The sequence below is a fragment of the Corythoichthys intestinalis genome, unplaced genomic scaffold, assembly GCF_030265065.1.
Source record: "Corythoichthys intestinalis isolate RoL2023-P3 unplaced genomic scaffold, ASM3026506v1 HiC_scaffold_23, whole genome shotgun sequence".
Classification (NCBI taxonomy): Eukaryota; Metazoa; Chordata; class Actinopteri; order Syngnathiformes; family Syngnathidae; genus Corythoichthys; species Corythoichthys intestinalis.
Window position 1 is genome coordinate 704,469 of NW_026651592.1, and position 17,033 is coordinate 721,501.

The 17,033-nt window shown below is 38.6% G+C and overlaps 1 protein-coding gene across 7 annotated transcripts in view; it reads left to right on the top strand.

The window, feature by feature from the left end:
- Nucleotides 1-17,033, top strand: part of LOC130911193 (teneurin-4-like) — a 599,534-nt gene that overhangs the window by 482,256 nt on the left and 100,245 nt on the right. For all 7 annotated transcript variants that reach the window (XM_057828990.1, XM_057828991.1, XM_057828993.1 and 4 more), the window contains one exon: nucleotides 7,920-8,797. In XM_057828990.1, the coding sequence (XP_057684973.1) occupies nucleotides 7,920-8,797 (878 nt within the window). The remainder of the gene's footprint in view (nucleotides 1-7,919; nucleotides 8,798-17,033) is intronic.

A 17,033-nucleotide genomic window follows, 5' to 3' on the forward strand; every position in this document is an offset into this window, starting at 1 on the left:
TGTATTATTGACTTTCTTATCTTGAAATGGATGCATTTAGTTTGTGGCGCTTTCACGCCCACATGAGGGCGCACTCGCACTTGTTTACGTGAAGAAGAGTGCTCACACGCCAGAAGAAGACGGACAGCTACGTAGCTCTGAGTGAGTGAGTGGGTGAGTTAGCTAGAGAGAATAGACGGATGCGAACCTACTTTCATTGTTTATGCTTTTAAATCATCTCTACAGAGGCAACGCCTGCGTGTATCATCTTTTCTGTTGTTGTTGTGTGTTTTCCACCCGCGATCAGACACTTAGAGCCAGTTGTGTGGTTGTTTGAACGATGTGCTAATGATAGCGAATGCATGCTAACCTGTTACTTATTACTAATAGTACCTAATTATCATTTATTTACGTTGATGCGAACCTGTTTTCTATCGAGGACCAAATTGATTTAGCAAATTATACGGACGTCCAGCATTGTCTTTTGGGAGTTCGCTGTATAGCCAGGACCGAGCCGTAAAGTAGGACAGTATATTCACATTTCGTTGTTCATACACTGTACACTGTACATTTATTTAGCATGTTGTTCTCTATTGTATTTTTATATTAAATTGCCTTTCAAGATGACATGATGTGTTGGATTTTATCAAGTAAATTTCCCCCAAAAATTCGACTTATACTCCGGTGCGACTTGTATATGGTTTTTTTTCTCTTTGTTGGGCATTTTATGGCTGGATCGACTTATACTCAGGAGCGGCTTGTAGTCCGAAAAATACGGTAAATTCACAGCAGGATGATTGGACGCCACATGGTTGATCCTAAAATTGACAATTTACTGTAAGTCTGACTAGAGCACTCCCCGCTGACGGGTTACATCATATCGGACGGCAACTCTGCGAAATCCTTTCCAAAGTGGCGTCGAAAAATTCCTTGCATGCGTCTCCACACTCAGCCTCATGCAATATTTAACCAGCAGTGTTGACAAGAAATTGGTTTTAAGGAATTGAAAGCCCCCCCCGCCCGCCCCTCCTTTGGATTCCCCTATCAAAGTTAAAGGATTTTCTGAACGCCGCCGGGCTCGTCGTCATTGTACGCAGCCTGCAGCTGCACCTCATTATAGGGGAAGTCTGTGATTTTCAACCAAGGCTGACAAGTGCGCGAGTGCAAGTCAAAAGCGTGACCAAGAACACCAGAGAGACGGAGATGACATTTTTGATGTCCTCAACTCCCTGGTTGGGCGTCAAATGATGAAATTGGCTAAAAGAGCGCGGTAATATAAAAGTGGAATGGGGTTAGCAATCTTCTACTTGAATGCGGATAACAACCTCGGCAGTGTATTGAGATTTGCACTGGTTATGATGTGTCAGAACAACTGCAAATATTTATACATACATATATATACTACAGTGGGGCAAATAAGTATTTAGTCAACCACTAATTGTGCAAGTTCTCCCACTTGAAAATATTAGAGAGGCCTGTAATTGTCAACATGGGTAAACCTCAACCATGAGAGACAGAATGTGGAGGAAAAAAAAAACAGAAAATCACATTGTTTGATTTTTAAAGAATGTATTTGCAAATCATGGTGGAAAATAAGTATTTGGTCTATACCAAAAGTTCATCTCAATACTTTGTTATATACCCTTTGTTGGCAATACCGGAGGCCAAACGTTTTCTGTAACTCTTCGCAAGGTTTTCACACACTGTTGCTGGTATTTTGTTACTGTGGTCCCAGCTCTCTGTAGGTCATTCACTAGGTCACCCCATGTGGTTCTGGGATTTTTGCTCACCGTTCTTGTTATCATTATGACGCCACGGGGTGAGATCTTGCATGGAGCCCCAGCTCGAGGGAGATTATCAGTGGTCTTGTATGTCTTCCATTTTCTAATAATTGCTCCCACAGTTGAATTCTTTACACCAAGTGTTTTACCTATTGCAGATTCAGTATTCCCAGCCTGGTGCAGGTCTACTATTTTGTCTATGGTGTCTTTCGTCAGCTCTTTGGTCTTGGCCATAGTGGAGTTTGGAGTGTGACTGACTGAGCTTGTGGACAGGTGTCTTTTATACCAATAATGAGTTAAAACAGGTGCCAGTAATACAGGTAACGAGTGGAGCCTCGTTAGACCTCGTCAAACCTCGTTAGAAGAAGTTAGACCTCTTCGACAGCCAGAAATCTTGCTTGTTTGTAGGTGACCAAATACTTATACTTTGGAAATAAATTCTTTAAAAATCAATCAATGTAATTATATGGGTTTTTTTTCCACATTCTGTCTCTCTTGGTTGAGGTTTACCCATGTTTACAATTACAGGCCTCTCTAATCTTTTCGAGTATGAGAACTTGCATAATTGGTGGTTGGCTAAATACTTATTTGCCCCACTGTAAGTACTGTATTTGTTCATTAGAACGATAAATCAATAAGATGGCATTAACATTATTAAGATTCTGTTAAAGCGATCCATGGATAGAAAGACTTGTAGTTCTTAAAAGATAAATATGAGTACAAGTTATGGAAATTTTATAATAAAACCCCTCTTAATGTTTTCGTTTTAATAAAATTTGTAAAATTTTTAATCAAAAAACTAGTAGCTCGCTATTGTTGATGTCAATACTTACACAATGCTCATTCATGGTGCTGAAACCCATAAAATCAGTCGCACCCAAGCGCCGGCAGAGGGCGACAAAATACCAAAAAACACAAGTAACAAGTGGACATCACACTATGCTGTCATTTTAATCTGTTTGAGCGGGGCATGTGCATTAAATGCGTCAAATATTTTAACATGATCAATTTAAAAAAATAATTACCGTCCGTTAACGCGATAATTTTGACAGCCCTAATTAATATCTAAACCCCTGGCAACAAAAGTGAGTACACAAAATAATTACATTTTTTTTGTTCTGATGGTAATAATGGTGAGCTGTGGCTGTGGGTTTACGCTCACCTAAAGGACAGCACTTAATTTTTTAGAATATTTCAGTTTTTATTTTGTTTTTTTTTTGTGTTACTTTTTCAAATGTATTTCAACCTAACATTATCCTTAAGTTCAAATTTGCGAGTATGTTTTGAAAAATAAAAATCCTGTTCAATGGAAAATTTTTAAAAATTATTTTAAACCCACATACAGTATCTCAAAGTAACATATTTCAGAGCTGTAATTGCAACACCGTGAAACTGTGATATTTTTGCTCAAGGTTGTCATACCATTAGAATCTCATATCAGCACATGCCTAGTAATGTAGCATATTTAAACCACCCTTATTTAATATTACTGTATTTAAGTATTTTTTTAAGGCATCTTTAGTATATTCTGTCTGTCTGCATCTTAACAAAACAAGATGAAGGTGCACTGTAGTACTTTGTGTTTCAAATTCCCCTCTAGTAGGACATTTCACCGGTGTAGCACATTTTGGCAGAACAACATTTTTTTCCTACTCTGGTCTCGTCCGATCCTGTCTTTCCTGTTCATTTTGCTTTTGCTGCTCGTTTTGTGAAATATCCACAGTGCTGTTATGCTCATTTATGTTCCCCTCGGGTTCAAATTGAAAGAGTTGAACAGATGAGTATGTCGCTAGAGTCATACTATGGGAGCTTGGCAGAGTAACCATGTGACATCACCACCCTGCGGCGTCAACAACAATGGCGACCGACTAGTTAAACTAATTTCACAAATTGGATAAAAAACAGAAGCATCAAGAAGGGTTTCAGTATCAAATTATTTCAAGTCATAATAACTTTTATCTTTTCAGAAGTCTTTCTATCCGTGGATCCCTTTAAGTCAAACTAAACCAAAACAAATTCAATAATGCCAGTCAGTCTCCCCAAAAATATACGTATGTACTGTATCGAGAGCAACATTACTTAGAAAACCAGTCAAAATAGGCCAAAAATGAACAAAAGTAAACTTTAGTCTTAACAAATAGATTAACGATCAGTTTTGCAGAATGTTCAGAAAGGAGTAGAACATTTCGTGTAAATGTACTCTGACCTTTGTATGATAAAAGGCATTCATGAACGCTTGTTTTTTCAGTTGCATACAAAAAATGTTAAACCGTTCGTATTCATTTAAGTGTTTTAATCAATATGCTATTGAAATGTGCCACTTGATGATATGTGCTTCAAACTAATTAAATGAAAAGAAGCGTGAACAGAAAGCTTGCTGCATTTTCATTCCAACAATAGAACTTAATTGAGAAGGCTCATGGCGAGTGTACTCCAGCATCATCTGCGACGGTGACAGAATTATTAACCTGCCTCGAGTTAAGAACTTGAGGTGACGAGGATGCTGCATTTATTTTATTTTTTTTTCCTTATCGCCTCTCATTCTAGCCTTTTTGCAGCCGTGATTGATTACTATCTTTGGATTCTGCTGTATAAAGAGCGTTTCTGCTTTTAACGCTACACTGCACCGCTTTCATCCTTATCAGATGTAGGGGTGTGACAAATATCGAAATGGTGATATATCATGATACTTTGTATCCCAAAAGGTTATCGATATGCTTCTGCCAAGAATAGAGATATCGTTTTAAAAAGGTGTCAATGTTTTAAAAAAGAAAAGGAACCGTCAAGTTGCTACCAAAATCTTCCACCATAATAGTGTCTCAGTTAACTCTAAGGCTGCCATTGACGGTGCTCGACAGCCAATCCATTTAGACTGGGAACGTTCGTTCATTCGAAATAGGGCTGCAGCTATCGATTATTTTAGTAGCCGATTGATCAATGAACTATGTATTGCGAATAATCAAGTAATGGGCTAAGGAACATAAAAATTAAAATACCTGAGCTGAGCCTCACACGGTATATACAGTGCTCTCCATAATTATTGGCACCCCTGAAAAAGATGTGTTTTTTAGCTTCTAATATACATATATATATATATATATATATATATATATATATATATATATATATATATATATATATATATATATATATATATATATATATATATTAGGGCTGTCAAAATTATCGCGTTAACGGGTGGTAATTAATTTTTTAAATTACGTTAAAATATTTGACGCAATTAACGCACATGGCCCGCTCAGATTAAAATGACAGAAGTGTAATGTCCGCTTGTTACTTGTTTTTTGTTATTTGGCGCCCTCTGCTGGCGCTTAGGTCCAAATGATTTTATGGGTTTGGGGATTGAGCATGGTGTAATGACATCAACAATGGCGAGCTACTAGTTTATTTTTTGATTGAAAATTTTACAAATTTTAATAAAACGAAAACATTAAGAGGGGTTTTAATATAAAATTTCTATAACTTGTACTAACATTTATCCTTTAAGAACTACAAGTCTTTCTATTCATGGATCGCTTTAAGAGAATGTTAATAATGTTAATGCCATCTTGTTGATTTATGGTTATAATAAACAAATATAGTACTTATGTCTTGTGTCTTATCTTTTCATTCCAATATATATATATATATATATATATATATATATATATATATATATATATATATATATATACAGTGGGGAGAACAAGTATTTGATACACTGCCTATGGGGTTTCCCATTGACTGTGTATCAAATACTTGTTCTCCCCACTGTACATATATATATATATATATATATATATATATATATATATATATATATATATATATATATATATATATATATATACAGTGCCTTGCAAAAGGATTCGGCCCCCTTGAATCTAGCAACCTTTCGCCACATTTCAGGCTTCAAACATAAAGATATGAAATTTAATTTTTTTGTCAAGAATCAACAACAAGTGGGACACTATCGTGAAGTGGAACAACATTTATTGGATAATTTAAACTTTTTTAACAAATTAAAAACTGAAAAGTGGGGCGTGCAATATTATTCGGCCCCTTTACTTTCAGTGCAGCAAACTCACTCCAGAAGTTCAGTGAGGATCTCTGAATGAGCCAATGTTGTCCTAAATGACCGATGATGATAAATAGAATCCACCTGTGTGTAATCAAGTCTCCGTATAAATGCACCTGCTCTGTGATAGTCTCAGGGTTTTGTTTAAAGTGCAGAGAGCATTATGAAAACCAAGGAACACACCAGGCAGGTCCGAGATACTGTTGTGGAGAAGTTTAAAGCCGGATTTGGATACAAAAAGATTTCCCAAGCTTTAAACATCTCAAGGAGCACTGTGTAAGCCATCATATTGAAATGGAAGGAGCATCAGACCACTGCAAATCTACCAAGACCCGGCCGTCCTTCCAAACTTTCTTCTCAAACAAGGAGAAAACTGATCAGAGATGCAGCCAAGAGGCCCATGATCACTCTGGATGAACTGCAGAGATCTACAGCTGAGGTGGGAGAGTCTGTCCATAGGACAACAATCAGTCGTACACTGCACAAATCTGGCCTTTATGGAAGAGTGGCAAGAAGAAAGCTATTTCTCAAAGATATCCATAAAAAGTCTCGTTTAAAGTTTGCCACAAGCCACCTGGGAGACACACCAAACATGTGGAAGAAGGTGCTCTGGTCAGATGAAACCAAAATTGAACTTTTTGGCCACAATGCAAAACGATATGTTTGGCGTAAAAGCAACACAGCTCATCACCCTGAACACACCATCCCCACTGTCAAACATGGTGGTGGCAGCATCATGGTTTGGGCCTGCTTTTCTTCAGCAGGGACAGGGAAGATGGTTAAAATTGACGGGAAGATGGATGCAGCCAAATACAGGAACATTCTGGAAGAAAACCTGTTGCTATCTGCACAAGACCTGAGACTGGGACGGAGATTTATCTTCCAACAGGACAATGATCCAAAACATAAAGCCAAATCTACAATGGAATGGTTAAAAAATAAACGTATCCAGGTGTTAGAATGGCCAAGTCAAAGTCCAGACGTGAATCCAATCGAGAATCTGTTGAAAGAGCTGAAGACTGCTGTTCACAAACACTCTCCATCCAACCTCACTGAGCTCGAGCTGTTTTGCAAGGAAGAATGGGCAAGAATGTCAGTCTCTCGATGTGCAAAACTGATAAAAACATACCCCAAGCGACTTGCAGCTGTAATTGGAGCAAAAGGTGGTGCTACAAAGTATTAACGCAAGGGGGCCGAATAATATTGCACGCCCCACTTTTCAGTTTTTTATTTGTTAAAAAAGTTTAAATTATCCAATAAATTTTGTTCCACTTCACGATTGTGTCCCACTTGTTGTTGATTCTTGACAGAAAACTAAAATTTTATATCTTTGTTGTCTATGTTTGAAGCCTGAAATGTGGCGAAAGGTTGCAAGGTTCAAGGGGGCCGAATACTTTTGCAAGGCACTGTATATATATATATATATATATATATATATATATATATATATGTATATATGTATATACATATACATATATTCAAATAATATGGGACCTTAATGGAAAAAAAGAGAAAAATCCAACCTTCAATACAAGTGCATTCATTCAGTGGGGGAAAAAAAACATTATTTGACATCAAATAATGTGTGTCACAATTATTAGCACCCCTGGTGTTAATACTTTGTACAACCCCCTTTTGACAACAAAACAAGGTCTGGGGACTGAGATGGCCATGGGAGGAGCTTGTGTTTTTGACTGGTGAACCATTTCTGTGTAGATTTGGCCATATGTTTAGGGTCATTGTCTTGCTGAAAGACCCAGTGACGACCCATCTTCAGCTTTTGGGCAGAGGGCAACAGATTTTGATTTAAAATGTCCTGGTATTTCAAAGCATTCATGATGCCATGCACCCTAACAAGGTTCCCAGGGCCTTTGGAAGCGAAACAGCCCCACAGTATCACTAACCCACCCCCATACTTCACAGTGGGTATGAGGTGCTTTTCAACATGCGCCAGTGGGTCTGGCGTGCCACGAAGCATGCGCATGCTGAAAAGCACCTCAGTACAGACTCCACCGAGGAGAAGTGGAAAGACACCAGGAGCTCAGATTTTAGGTTGACCTTTCGTTTTTTTTCCTTCTCAGGTCCGACTGGAATGGCCCACAGACCTTGCAGTCAGCCCCCTGGACAACTCTCTGTACGTTCTGGACAACAACGTGGTGCTCCAGATCTCCGAGAACCACCAAGTGCGCATCGTGGCGGGCAGGCCCATGCACTGCCAAGTTCCAGGCATCGATCACTTCCTCATGAGCAAGGTGGCCATCCACGCAACGCTGGAGTCAGCCAACACGCTTGCTGTGTCCCACACCGGCGTGCTGTACATCGCCGAGTCAGATGAGAAGAAGATCAACCGGGTGCGGCAGGTGTCCACCAACGGAGAGATCTCCCTGGTGGCGGGGGCGCCGAGTGGTTGCGACTGCAAGAACGACGCCAACTGCGATTGTTACTCCGGAGACGAGGGCTATGCTAAGGATGCCAAGCTAAACGCGCCATCCTCCTTGGCCGTCTGCCCGGACGGAGAGCTTTACATCGCTGACTTGGGCAATATCCGCATCCGCTACGTGCGCAAGAACAAGCCTTACCTGAGTCCCCTCAACATGTACGAAGTGTCGTCGCCCATCAACGACGAACTCTACCTCTTCGACGCCAACGGTAGCCACGTGTTCACTCAAAGCCTGACCACTGGTGACCACCTGTACAACCTGACGTACACGGGAGCAGGTGACTTGAGCACTATCACGGACAAGAATAAGAACGTGGTGACCGTCAGAAGGGACACCACCGGGATGCCCCTGTGGATCATGGTGCCCGACGGGCAGACCTTTTGGTTCACCATGGGCACCAACAGCGCCCTGAAAAGTGTGGCGGCACAGGGCCAGGTGCTCGCTGTCATGACGTACCACGGGAGCTCTGGCCTGCTTGCCACCAAAACCAACGAGGACGGGTGGACCACCTTCTTTGAGTGAGTAGTGTTTTATATCAGCTTTGGCTTTTTTGGCTCCAAATCGAGATGGTCACTAAACAACATGAAATGACTGAATGTGCTATTTAGGGCTGCAGCTATCGAATATTTTAGTAATCGAGTAATCGACTGAAAATTCTATCGATTAATCGAGTAATCGGATAAAACATATGTATTTTTAGGTGTAGAGCAATTATAAATATACCTGAGACAACAAGACATTTCATCTAATATTGAACCATTTTCAGTCAATCAATGTCTTTATTTTTGATGTACATTGTTGAAAACAGCCAACAACTGCAGCTCAGATGTAACTAGAATAAAAAAAGACTAATTCTCTGCTTTCACTCCAAAAACTTTTCGATCTTATAAAAAAAAATATATATATATATATATATATTAGGGCTGTCAAAAGATTAAAATTTTTAATCTAGTTAATTACAGCTTAAAAATTAAATAATTGTAATTAATCGCAATTAATCGCAATTCAAACCATCTATAAAATATGCCATATTTTTCTGTAAATTATTGTTGGAATGGAAAGATAAGACACAAGATGGATATATATATTCAACATGCGGTACATAAGGACTGTATCTGTTTATTATAACAATAAATCAACAAGATGGCATTAACATTATTAACATTCTGTTAAAGCGATCCATGGATAGAACGATTTGTAGTTCTTAAAAGATAAATGTTAGTACAAGTTATAGAAATTTTAAATTAAAACCCCTCTTAATGTTTTCGTTTTAATAAAATTTGTAAAATTTTCAATCAAAAAATAAACTAGTAGCCCACCATTGTTGATGTCAATAATTACTTACACAATGCTCATGGGTGCTGAAGCCTATAGAATCAGTCGCACCCAAGCGCCAGCAGAGGGCAGCAAAACTCCACAAAACACTATTAACAAGTGGGCATTTCACTGTACTGTCATTTGAATCTGTCTGAGCGGGGCATGTGCGTTAATTACGTCAAATATTTTAACGTGATTAATTGTTTTAATTACCGCCCGTTAACGCGATAATTTTGACAGCCCTAACATATATATACATATTTCTTACCTAAAAATGCCATTACGCTTGATAACACACATTACCTAAACGTTAGGTGTTTTTCCCTCGTGTTTCAATTGAATTTCTATTTTTGTCAAGCTATTTTTAAGTTCTAGTTAAGTTTTAAGTTAGTTTAAACCAGGGGTCATGAATTAAAAATACTCTGGGTCCGAAATTAAGAAATTACAACAATCTCGTGTCCAGAAACATTTTTAATGCTTTTTTTCCAAAAATACAAACGTATCTTTACGTGGCCATGCTGATGGTTACAACATTCAAAAATGTAAATAAAATATAAAAGGTTCATAAAACTAAAAAAGTGCTTTAATTGAATCATTAAATTGCAACATAAGAGCATGTTCAAGACTTTTTTTTTTTTTATTGTGGATGCTGACAGGGGGACTTGCTTTATTTTTTGACAGACCCTCCTTTTTGCTTTCCATGAAGCAAAGTTTCAGCAACTGCACTCATACAATCTTTGACAATCGGTGCGTCACTGAAAGACTTTTTGTTTTGACCCATTATCCACGCTACTCTGAGGGAGCATTCATTTGCGCGTTGCTGTGCAGTGAATGAATGAACCATGAGCCTTGAGGTGCGATCATATTGAGCCCTTAATTCCGCTGTTTTTTTAGAACGGATGGCAGAGCTCATAGGGAAACTTTGCGAAAAAGCTGCGTGCTTCGTCTCATAGTGCCTTTTCAAATTGCTGCTCTTCACAAGCGCTACCGTCTCTAAACAGATGAGCCATAGCGGTCTTGTGCTGCCGCCAGGTAAAATGAACAAAAATGTGTTGGTCCACTTCTCCTTAAACACTCTGTTTTCTGCATCAATCTTGCGTAGTTTTGAGCACGCCATTTGCCGTACCTTTTTCGCCTCTTCCTCCAACCTCATTCGGCTCAGTTTTTGGCTGTCACTCTGCGGAGTCTGGAAAGCGAGTGTGAGACATGCCGTTCTAACAATAACTTTCAAATGCTTCACTCCCATTGGCTGGCTCACGCTCGTCACCGCTAAGGTTTTTGTTTGTTGCCCACCTCCACTCTGTAAACCCGCGGACAAAAATTATTTTTGTTGTTGCAACGTGTATTAGTCGCGACAGCTTGAGATCCGGATATAGACTGCTTGGGGGTCCGGAACCGGACCGAGGTCCGCGGTTCCGTGACTTCTGATCTAAACTGTAAGTCCTGATAGGATTTTGAGTTTTTGCAGTGTTCAAAATAAATGTATGATACCTGCTGTATTGGAGCACATTAGGGACCAGTGCTACTTGGCGTTTTATCCAGCAATGACTACTGAGCTAAAATTGACAGTTAGCATTATTAAGTTTTTATTTTACACCCTCATCACTCTCCAGTGCTATGTTTTCACAGATTAAATAAAGCCTGTGTGTAAAACACGTTAGCCACGCATTGACAGTGGTCATAATTAATAGAAACCTAGCCATCCGCAGGACGAATGTTATGTGAACGAGTGACAGTAACGTTAATCTTATTTATTAGCGCTTAGAAGTTTACTGCTTTAAAATGGCGGCTGTTTACTAACGCTGCTGACTCTGTCATTTCGCATCGAGTTCAACATACATGTGATCTCTATGAGACACATCAGACGCTACCTACTACCACCGTAGCATCATGCGGGCGAGTTTTTAGCAACGTCTGCGTCGTTTGTAGCGGCTGTCAGCTGCAGTAAGTTTTTTTTTTTTTTTTTTTTTTTGCTTCTTCCTCTACGCACGTGACATCAGCGCGTTGTCCTGCATTAAAAGTAGTCCAGGCAAAACTTGAGGCTTAGAGCTGTCAAAATTAAACGATTACTCGAGGTGAATAAAATTACTCGGATCAGTTTTTAAACCAGAGTTACTCGAGTTGCTCGAGTATTCGTTTCAGCCCTAGTGCCAGTGTGACATTCTGTTATATCTGTTGGTGCCTAGCAAGATATTCAAGTCATCAAAACATTTGCTTTGGTGGAAATCTAGTTTGCTGTGGTAAAAAGAAAATAATAATAATAAAGTGGGATGGAAGCTTATTTATTCCAGTTCATGAGTAACTCCTCAAAAAACAAGCAATGATCTTTGAGAGTGAGCGAGAAAGAGCGTGCAGAATGTCTGTAAATATCGGCTCTCAGAGACTGATTAGTTGTGCACCACATTTTGGAAGTCTTGGTCTGATCTAAAAGACAGTCTTGGTCTCTGTCCTAGGCTTAGTTCTGTCTTGGTCTTGACTTTGCAGTTATTTCTGGTTTTTAGGGTTCCCCCAGGCTCTTAAATTTACTAACCTTGTTAAAATGTCTTTCAAAGGCATTGAAATTTGACTTCGTGACCTCGTGTTGTCCTCAAAAATGACACGCCACTGTTTTGTTTTGGAGAGTATTTTTATATATTGTGGCGAAGGACAAGATGTTGGTTCAGGCAAAATGAAATTTGGTGTTTAAAGGAAACCACGGACCGAAAGACTTGTAGTTCTTAAAAGATAAATGTTAGTAGGAGTCATAATAAATTGATTTTCAAATCCCTCTTAATAGTTTTCGTTTTTATAAACTTTAAGACATTCATTTTAATGAGTCGGTCGAAATGTTTGTTGACAACACAATGCACCCTGGGCGGTGACGTAACTGGGCAGCGCTGCCGTATTCCACAGTGTCACTCTTTAGCTACATAAACATGTTGTAAGTCAGTAAGTTGAAAGTAGTCATAAGGTAAAGTAACGTTAGTCTTATTTATTAGAGCTACGTTAACATAATTTTACCTTGTCCCAAGTATCACTCCTCTGCTCTGTGAGTAAACAGGGTGCCTTCGGTGGAGCTCGAACATTGAAGACGTGCCGTAGTGTTATGCAAGCGCTGTATTACAGTGAATACATGAAACAGTGTTCGCCTTGGTGTCCAGCTTGAAATGCTCCCACACTTTTGACATTTTCTGCTTTTTCTTGGTGCCTTTCTCTTCGCTTTTGTCTGCTTCTTTGTCGTTACCTCTATATTCATGCGCGGTTGAAATCAAATATATCCGCCGCCTCTCTCTTCTTCCTGTATGCATGCGATGTCAGCGCATTGTGCCGCATTAAAAGTAGTCCGTGCAAAATGTCATGATTAGCTTAGAGCTGGCAAAATTAAATGATTCCTCAAGGCGGAAAAAACTCCTCGATCAATTTTTAAAATCAAGTTACTTGAATTATACGAGTGATCTCTCAGCTCTAAACTTCAGGGTGTTGATTATTTTTTGGAGTATCAATATCGAGTTGAAAACTTTAATATCATTACAGCAGTATTAGGAGTTACTGATTGGTTTTGTGAGATTAACCGTGAATTTTGCCTAAAATTATGTTGGAAGCGGTCTCAAAATAATCCTTTTCAATCCTGTAGGAACCTTAGTTTTGTCAAAGTGCTGGACTGATCTTAGTTGTGATCTAAAAAGAGCCTTTGGCTAGGCTAGGGTTATGTTTAGGGTTAAGGGTTTGGTTCAGGGTCAGTGCCAGTCAAGTTGTGCAGTCTAGTGCACAACCTCCTGTGTACAACACATTGCTGTGAACATCACTCACTTGGCAAGAGCGGTGCAAGTACAGACGTAATCCTATTTCTGTTATCGTATAAAAACAGGATTAGCACCTTCCATAGAGCCGTCCTCATCTGCTCTTTGGGCTGTAACGGCGTAGTGTATACACTTGTCAGAGTAGCCATTTAAATATGGGGTTCCATTTTCCCAGGACTTCCAGGCGACAATCTGTCCTGTCGCTTAATAGCCGAGGGGACACACGGTGTGCCCGTGTTCCAGAAATGAAAAAATGCGATGAAGTGGACGGAGCTGATCAGACATCTGTTTCACCTCGCCGGAGGAATTGATGCATCATCAGACGCTCGCTTTCATCCGAGTTGACACTCATCACCTGTCTTTGATTTGCTTAGCGCGCCCGCAAGATGTCCTCGGTTATGACGACCTAAATTTATACGGAAAGATCTGATTGGTCTTGGGAACTCACTGGCCGGTACATCTAAAGACTTGTGCAGGGGTGGGGGGAATTTGGTGCTCAAGGGCCACATTTTATTTAAAAAAATATTATAATAATAATCGGACAGGAAGGCCAGGTTGTTGAGGAAAAAAAGTATATGGTGGAAAACACAGACAAGGCTGAAAAAGCAGTTTCTGCTCTTGCACTCCTCTTTAAAAGAAGCTGCTGTATTTTAAGCCAAAGGAACTGTTGTGTTTGATAGAACAATATGCCCATATTCTGCCATAGCAGATTCAGGGCGCATTAAGCCCCCGAACGATTTTTAATTTGTCCCTTTTACCTTGGAAACCCCAGTTTACAGACTTTGCGCAACCGCTTTTGTTTCAACCCAGCCATAAAAAGTAATCATTACATTAAAAGTAATTATATTTATTAATCAAAATGTCTGTCATTTTTATCTTAGAATCATTAATTGATTTCTAATATACCGTATTGGCCCGAATATAAGACGGTGTTTTTTGCATTGAAATAAGATTGAAAAAGAGGGGGTCGTTTTATACTCGCGGTCTAGACATTATACCCATTCACGACGCTAGATGGCGCCAGATATCATTGAAGTGATGTTCTGTTATGGCAGATCTCAGCTACTCTCAAGTTTAACCAGTTTGCATTATATTATTGCAATGTTTTTTCCTTATTCAGATTTGTTTCAAGACTACAGTTACAGCAAAAAGTCACTTTGATGGTTAATGCAGTTATTGCAATTTTGTTGTTTTATCACAATAGATTGATTTATTTACATTTCAAATCCAGAAGCCATTGATTTACGAATGTGATTGCACTTTAGTTTACATATTTAAATGTTCAGATATTAAGATTTGAATGAGGCAAAATAACATGCTTTTTCTCTCAAATATATTGTTATAATCATTTGTTTCAGATGTGCTATAATTATTTTCTATATAAAAATTAATTTGGTGTTCAAAAAGTCTTTTTTTTAAACTTGAGTCTTGAAAAAGAGGGGGTCGTCTTATATTTGGACTAATACGGTACATTTGAAAAAAAAAAAAAAGACTTTAAAAAATTATTTACTTGCATATTTTAAACTTTTAAACAAATTACATCACAATGAAAAAATGGCGTCTGTAAAAAAGTCACGGATATCTACCTCATTACTATCGATTAATTGTATTTTTTTGTTACTGTCACATTTTCCCCGATATTTTAGATGATAAATAATCGAAATCCAAACAAAGAAACATTGAAAAAAAAAATGTTTAAAAGGGTAAATATATGAAAATGAAAATCTTGACCAATCCTTGATGTCTGCAATTTCTGCATCGCAACCCTTGTTATATTACCATGTTTCACCCATAAAATCCCCCAAAAATCCGGCTGTGGCCATTCACAGTCTTGACACTCGATGATAGATGCCACATTGAGTTTTTGGATCGAAATGAGGTAAGTACGCAATAATATCTGGTTAAAATCTTGGCGTCTTTAATTCTCCTCTCGCGTGCTCTCACCTCCAGATAAGATTTTCCTGATGAAAAAGATCTGGGGGGGGAAAATGCCCTCCTGTTCAAATTTTTTCTTCCTCCAGAAAATAAAGATTTTAAACTTTCCAATGATGTATCACACATGCATATGAGCCAATGAGCCAATGAGTGTGTTTTGTCACACCACTGACGCTGTAGTTCCCCGTTTACTGGTCCATACATTGTACACGGTCATTTGAGTGCTGACCTCACAACGTACGAGACCTCTGATAGTTTGTATATTGTGACTAAATATTGCCATCCAGTGTATTTGTTGAGCTGAACGAAATGTTTGAATAGAGTTTGACCAAAGTCTGAGTAAGTTTTATGTGTATTTTGCATAACAATTTTGATAGGGAATGAACATTATTATTTTTTCGAAATGTTGGTGGTGTTATGTCCCTACGGTCCCTATGGAAACCTATGCCCTTGATTTGTTCATATGAAAGAGGAAGAGTTTTCATGGTTACATTAGCAGATGTGGTTAAATGGTCTCGACTCAAAATTTCCATAACAAGGGATTATTATCAAACTTGCAGGGTATGTTTGTAATATGAAACGAAACATGTGATTCAATTTAATTCATTTATCTTTTGAGCCACTTATCCTCACTAGGGTCGGGAGGCAGGGTACACCCAGAACTGGTTGCCATCCAGTCGCAGTAAATTAAAATGAATAAATTAAATATATTTGGGCTAGTTCGGTCAAAGGTCACAGAGGTCAAAAAAGGAATTTCATGATGATTTCATAACAGATTGACCTATTTAACGCAAATTTGCAGGGTGTAAGATATGATAAGATGAGACAGGGTCACAGAGGCCAGAAATATGCCGATGCTTTGAATTTGGCTGCCTAGGCAGAAAATTCTCTCTCGCAGAGTTGCAAATTGTTTTTTGTTTTTTTTTGCACTTTTATTTTCCTTTAGTGACAACTAAAACATCTAAGCAGTAAATTCTGGATGGCAATAATGCCCGTAAAAATTTGACCACTTTTCAGATCATTTTGAGCAAAAACAAAAGCTATATCAAAAGTCGCAATAGCCGCATTCTGAATTTAACCTTTTGATTATTTCTGTGTTTCACTCTTGTGTGTGCCGTATTTGTTAAAGCTACACCAGCCCGTGCCCTTCGGGCTAATGCGATCCATGAATAAATTAGCTTTCAATCATGTTTTAAGGACACCACAGGCTACTTTCTGTTCAATTCAATCACGCGAAACTCTGTTGTTAAACTAATCCATAAATTGCATTATGTAATCTTTCCAATGTAATTATTAGCAAAACGGCAAAGTTTATAATTGGCCTTGTTGTCTAAGGTTATATCAAGCCGCACGCTCGCAGTTGTTTCATTTGCAGACGGTCCCTGGCGAATGATTTCAAAAAACTACCTACCTATGCCAGTCCCCTCGCTCATCAATGTTTAATCTCAACAAATAACGATGTTTACTTTCCTTCCATAATTAGCTTTGAAGGTCACTTCCTCTCCTCGGGGGATTGGAGTGGCGCTGGTCAGAATTGAAAATCTCAACTTCAAACTTTTGTGTTTATAAGAATTCAACCATGCTTGTAAAAAAAAAAAAAAAACTACTAGGAGTCAAAGCTGGAACACTGTATGATGCTACAAATTTTTTTTTCGAATGAGCATGAAAATTTTAGATTTAATGAGCATAAGAAGCGAACAGAAAAACAAAAAAAAAAGTTTCC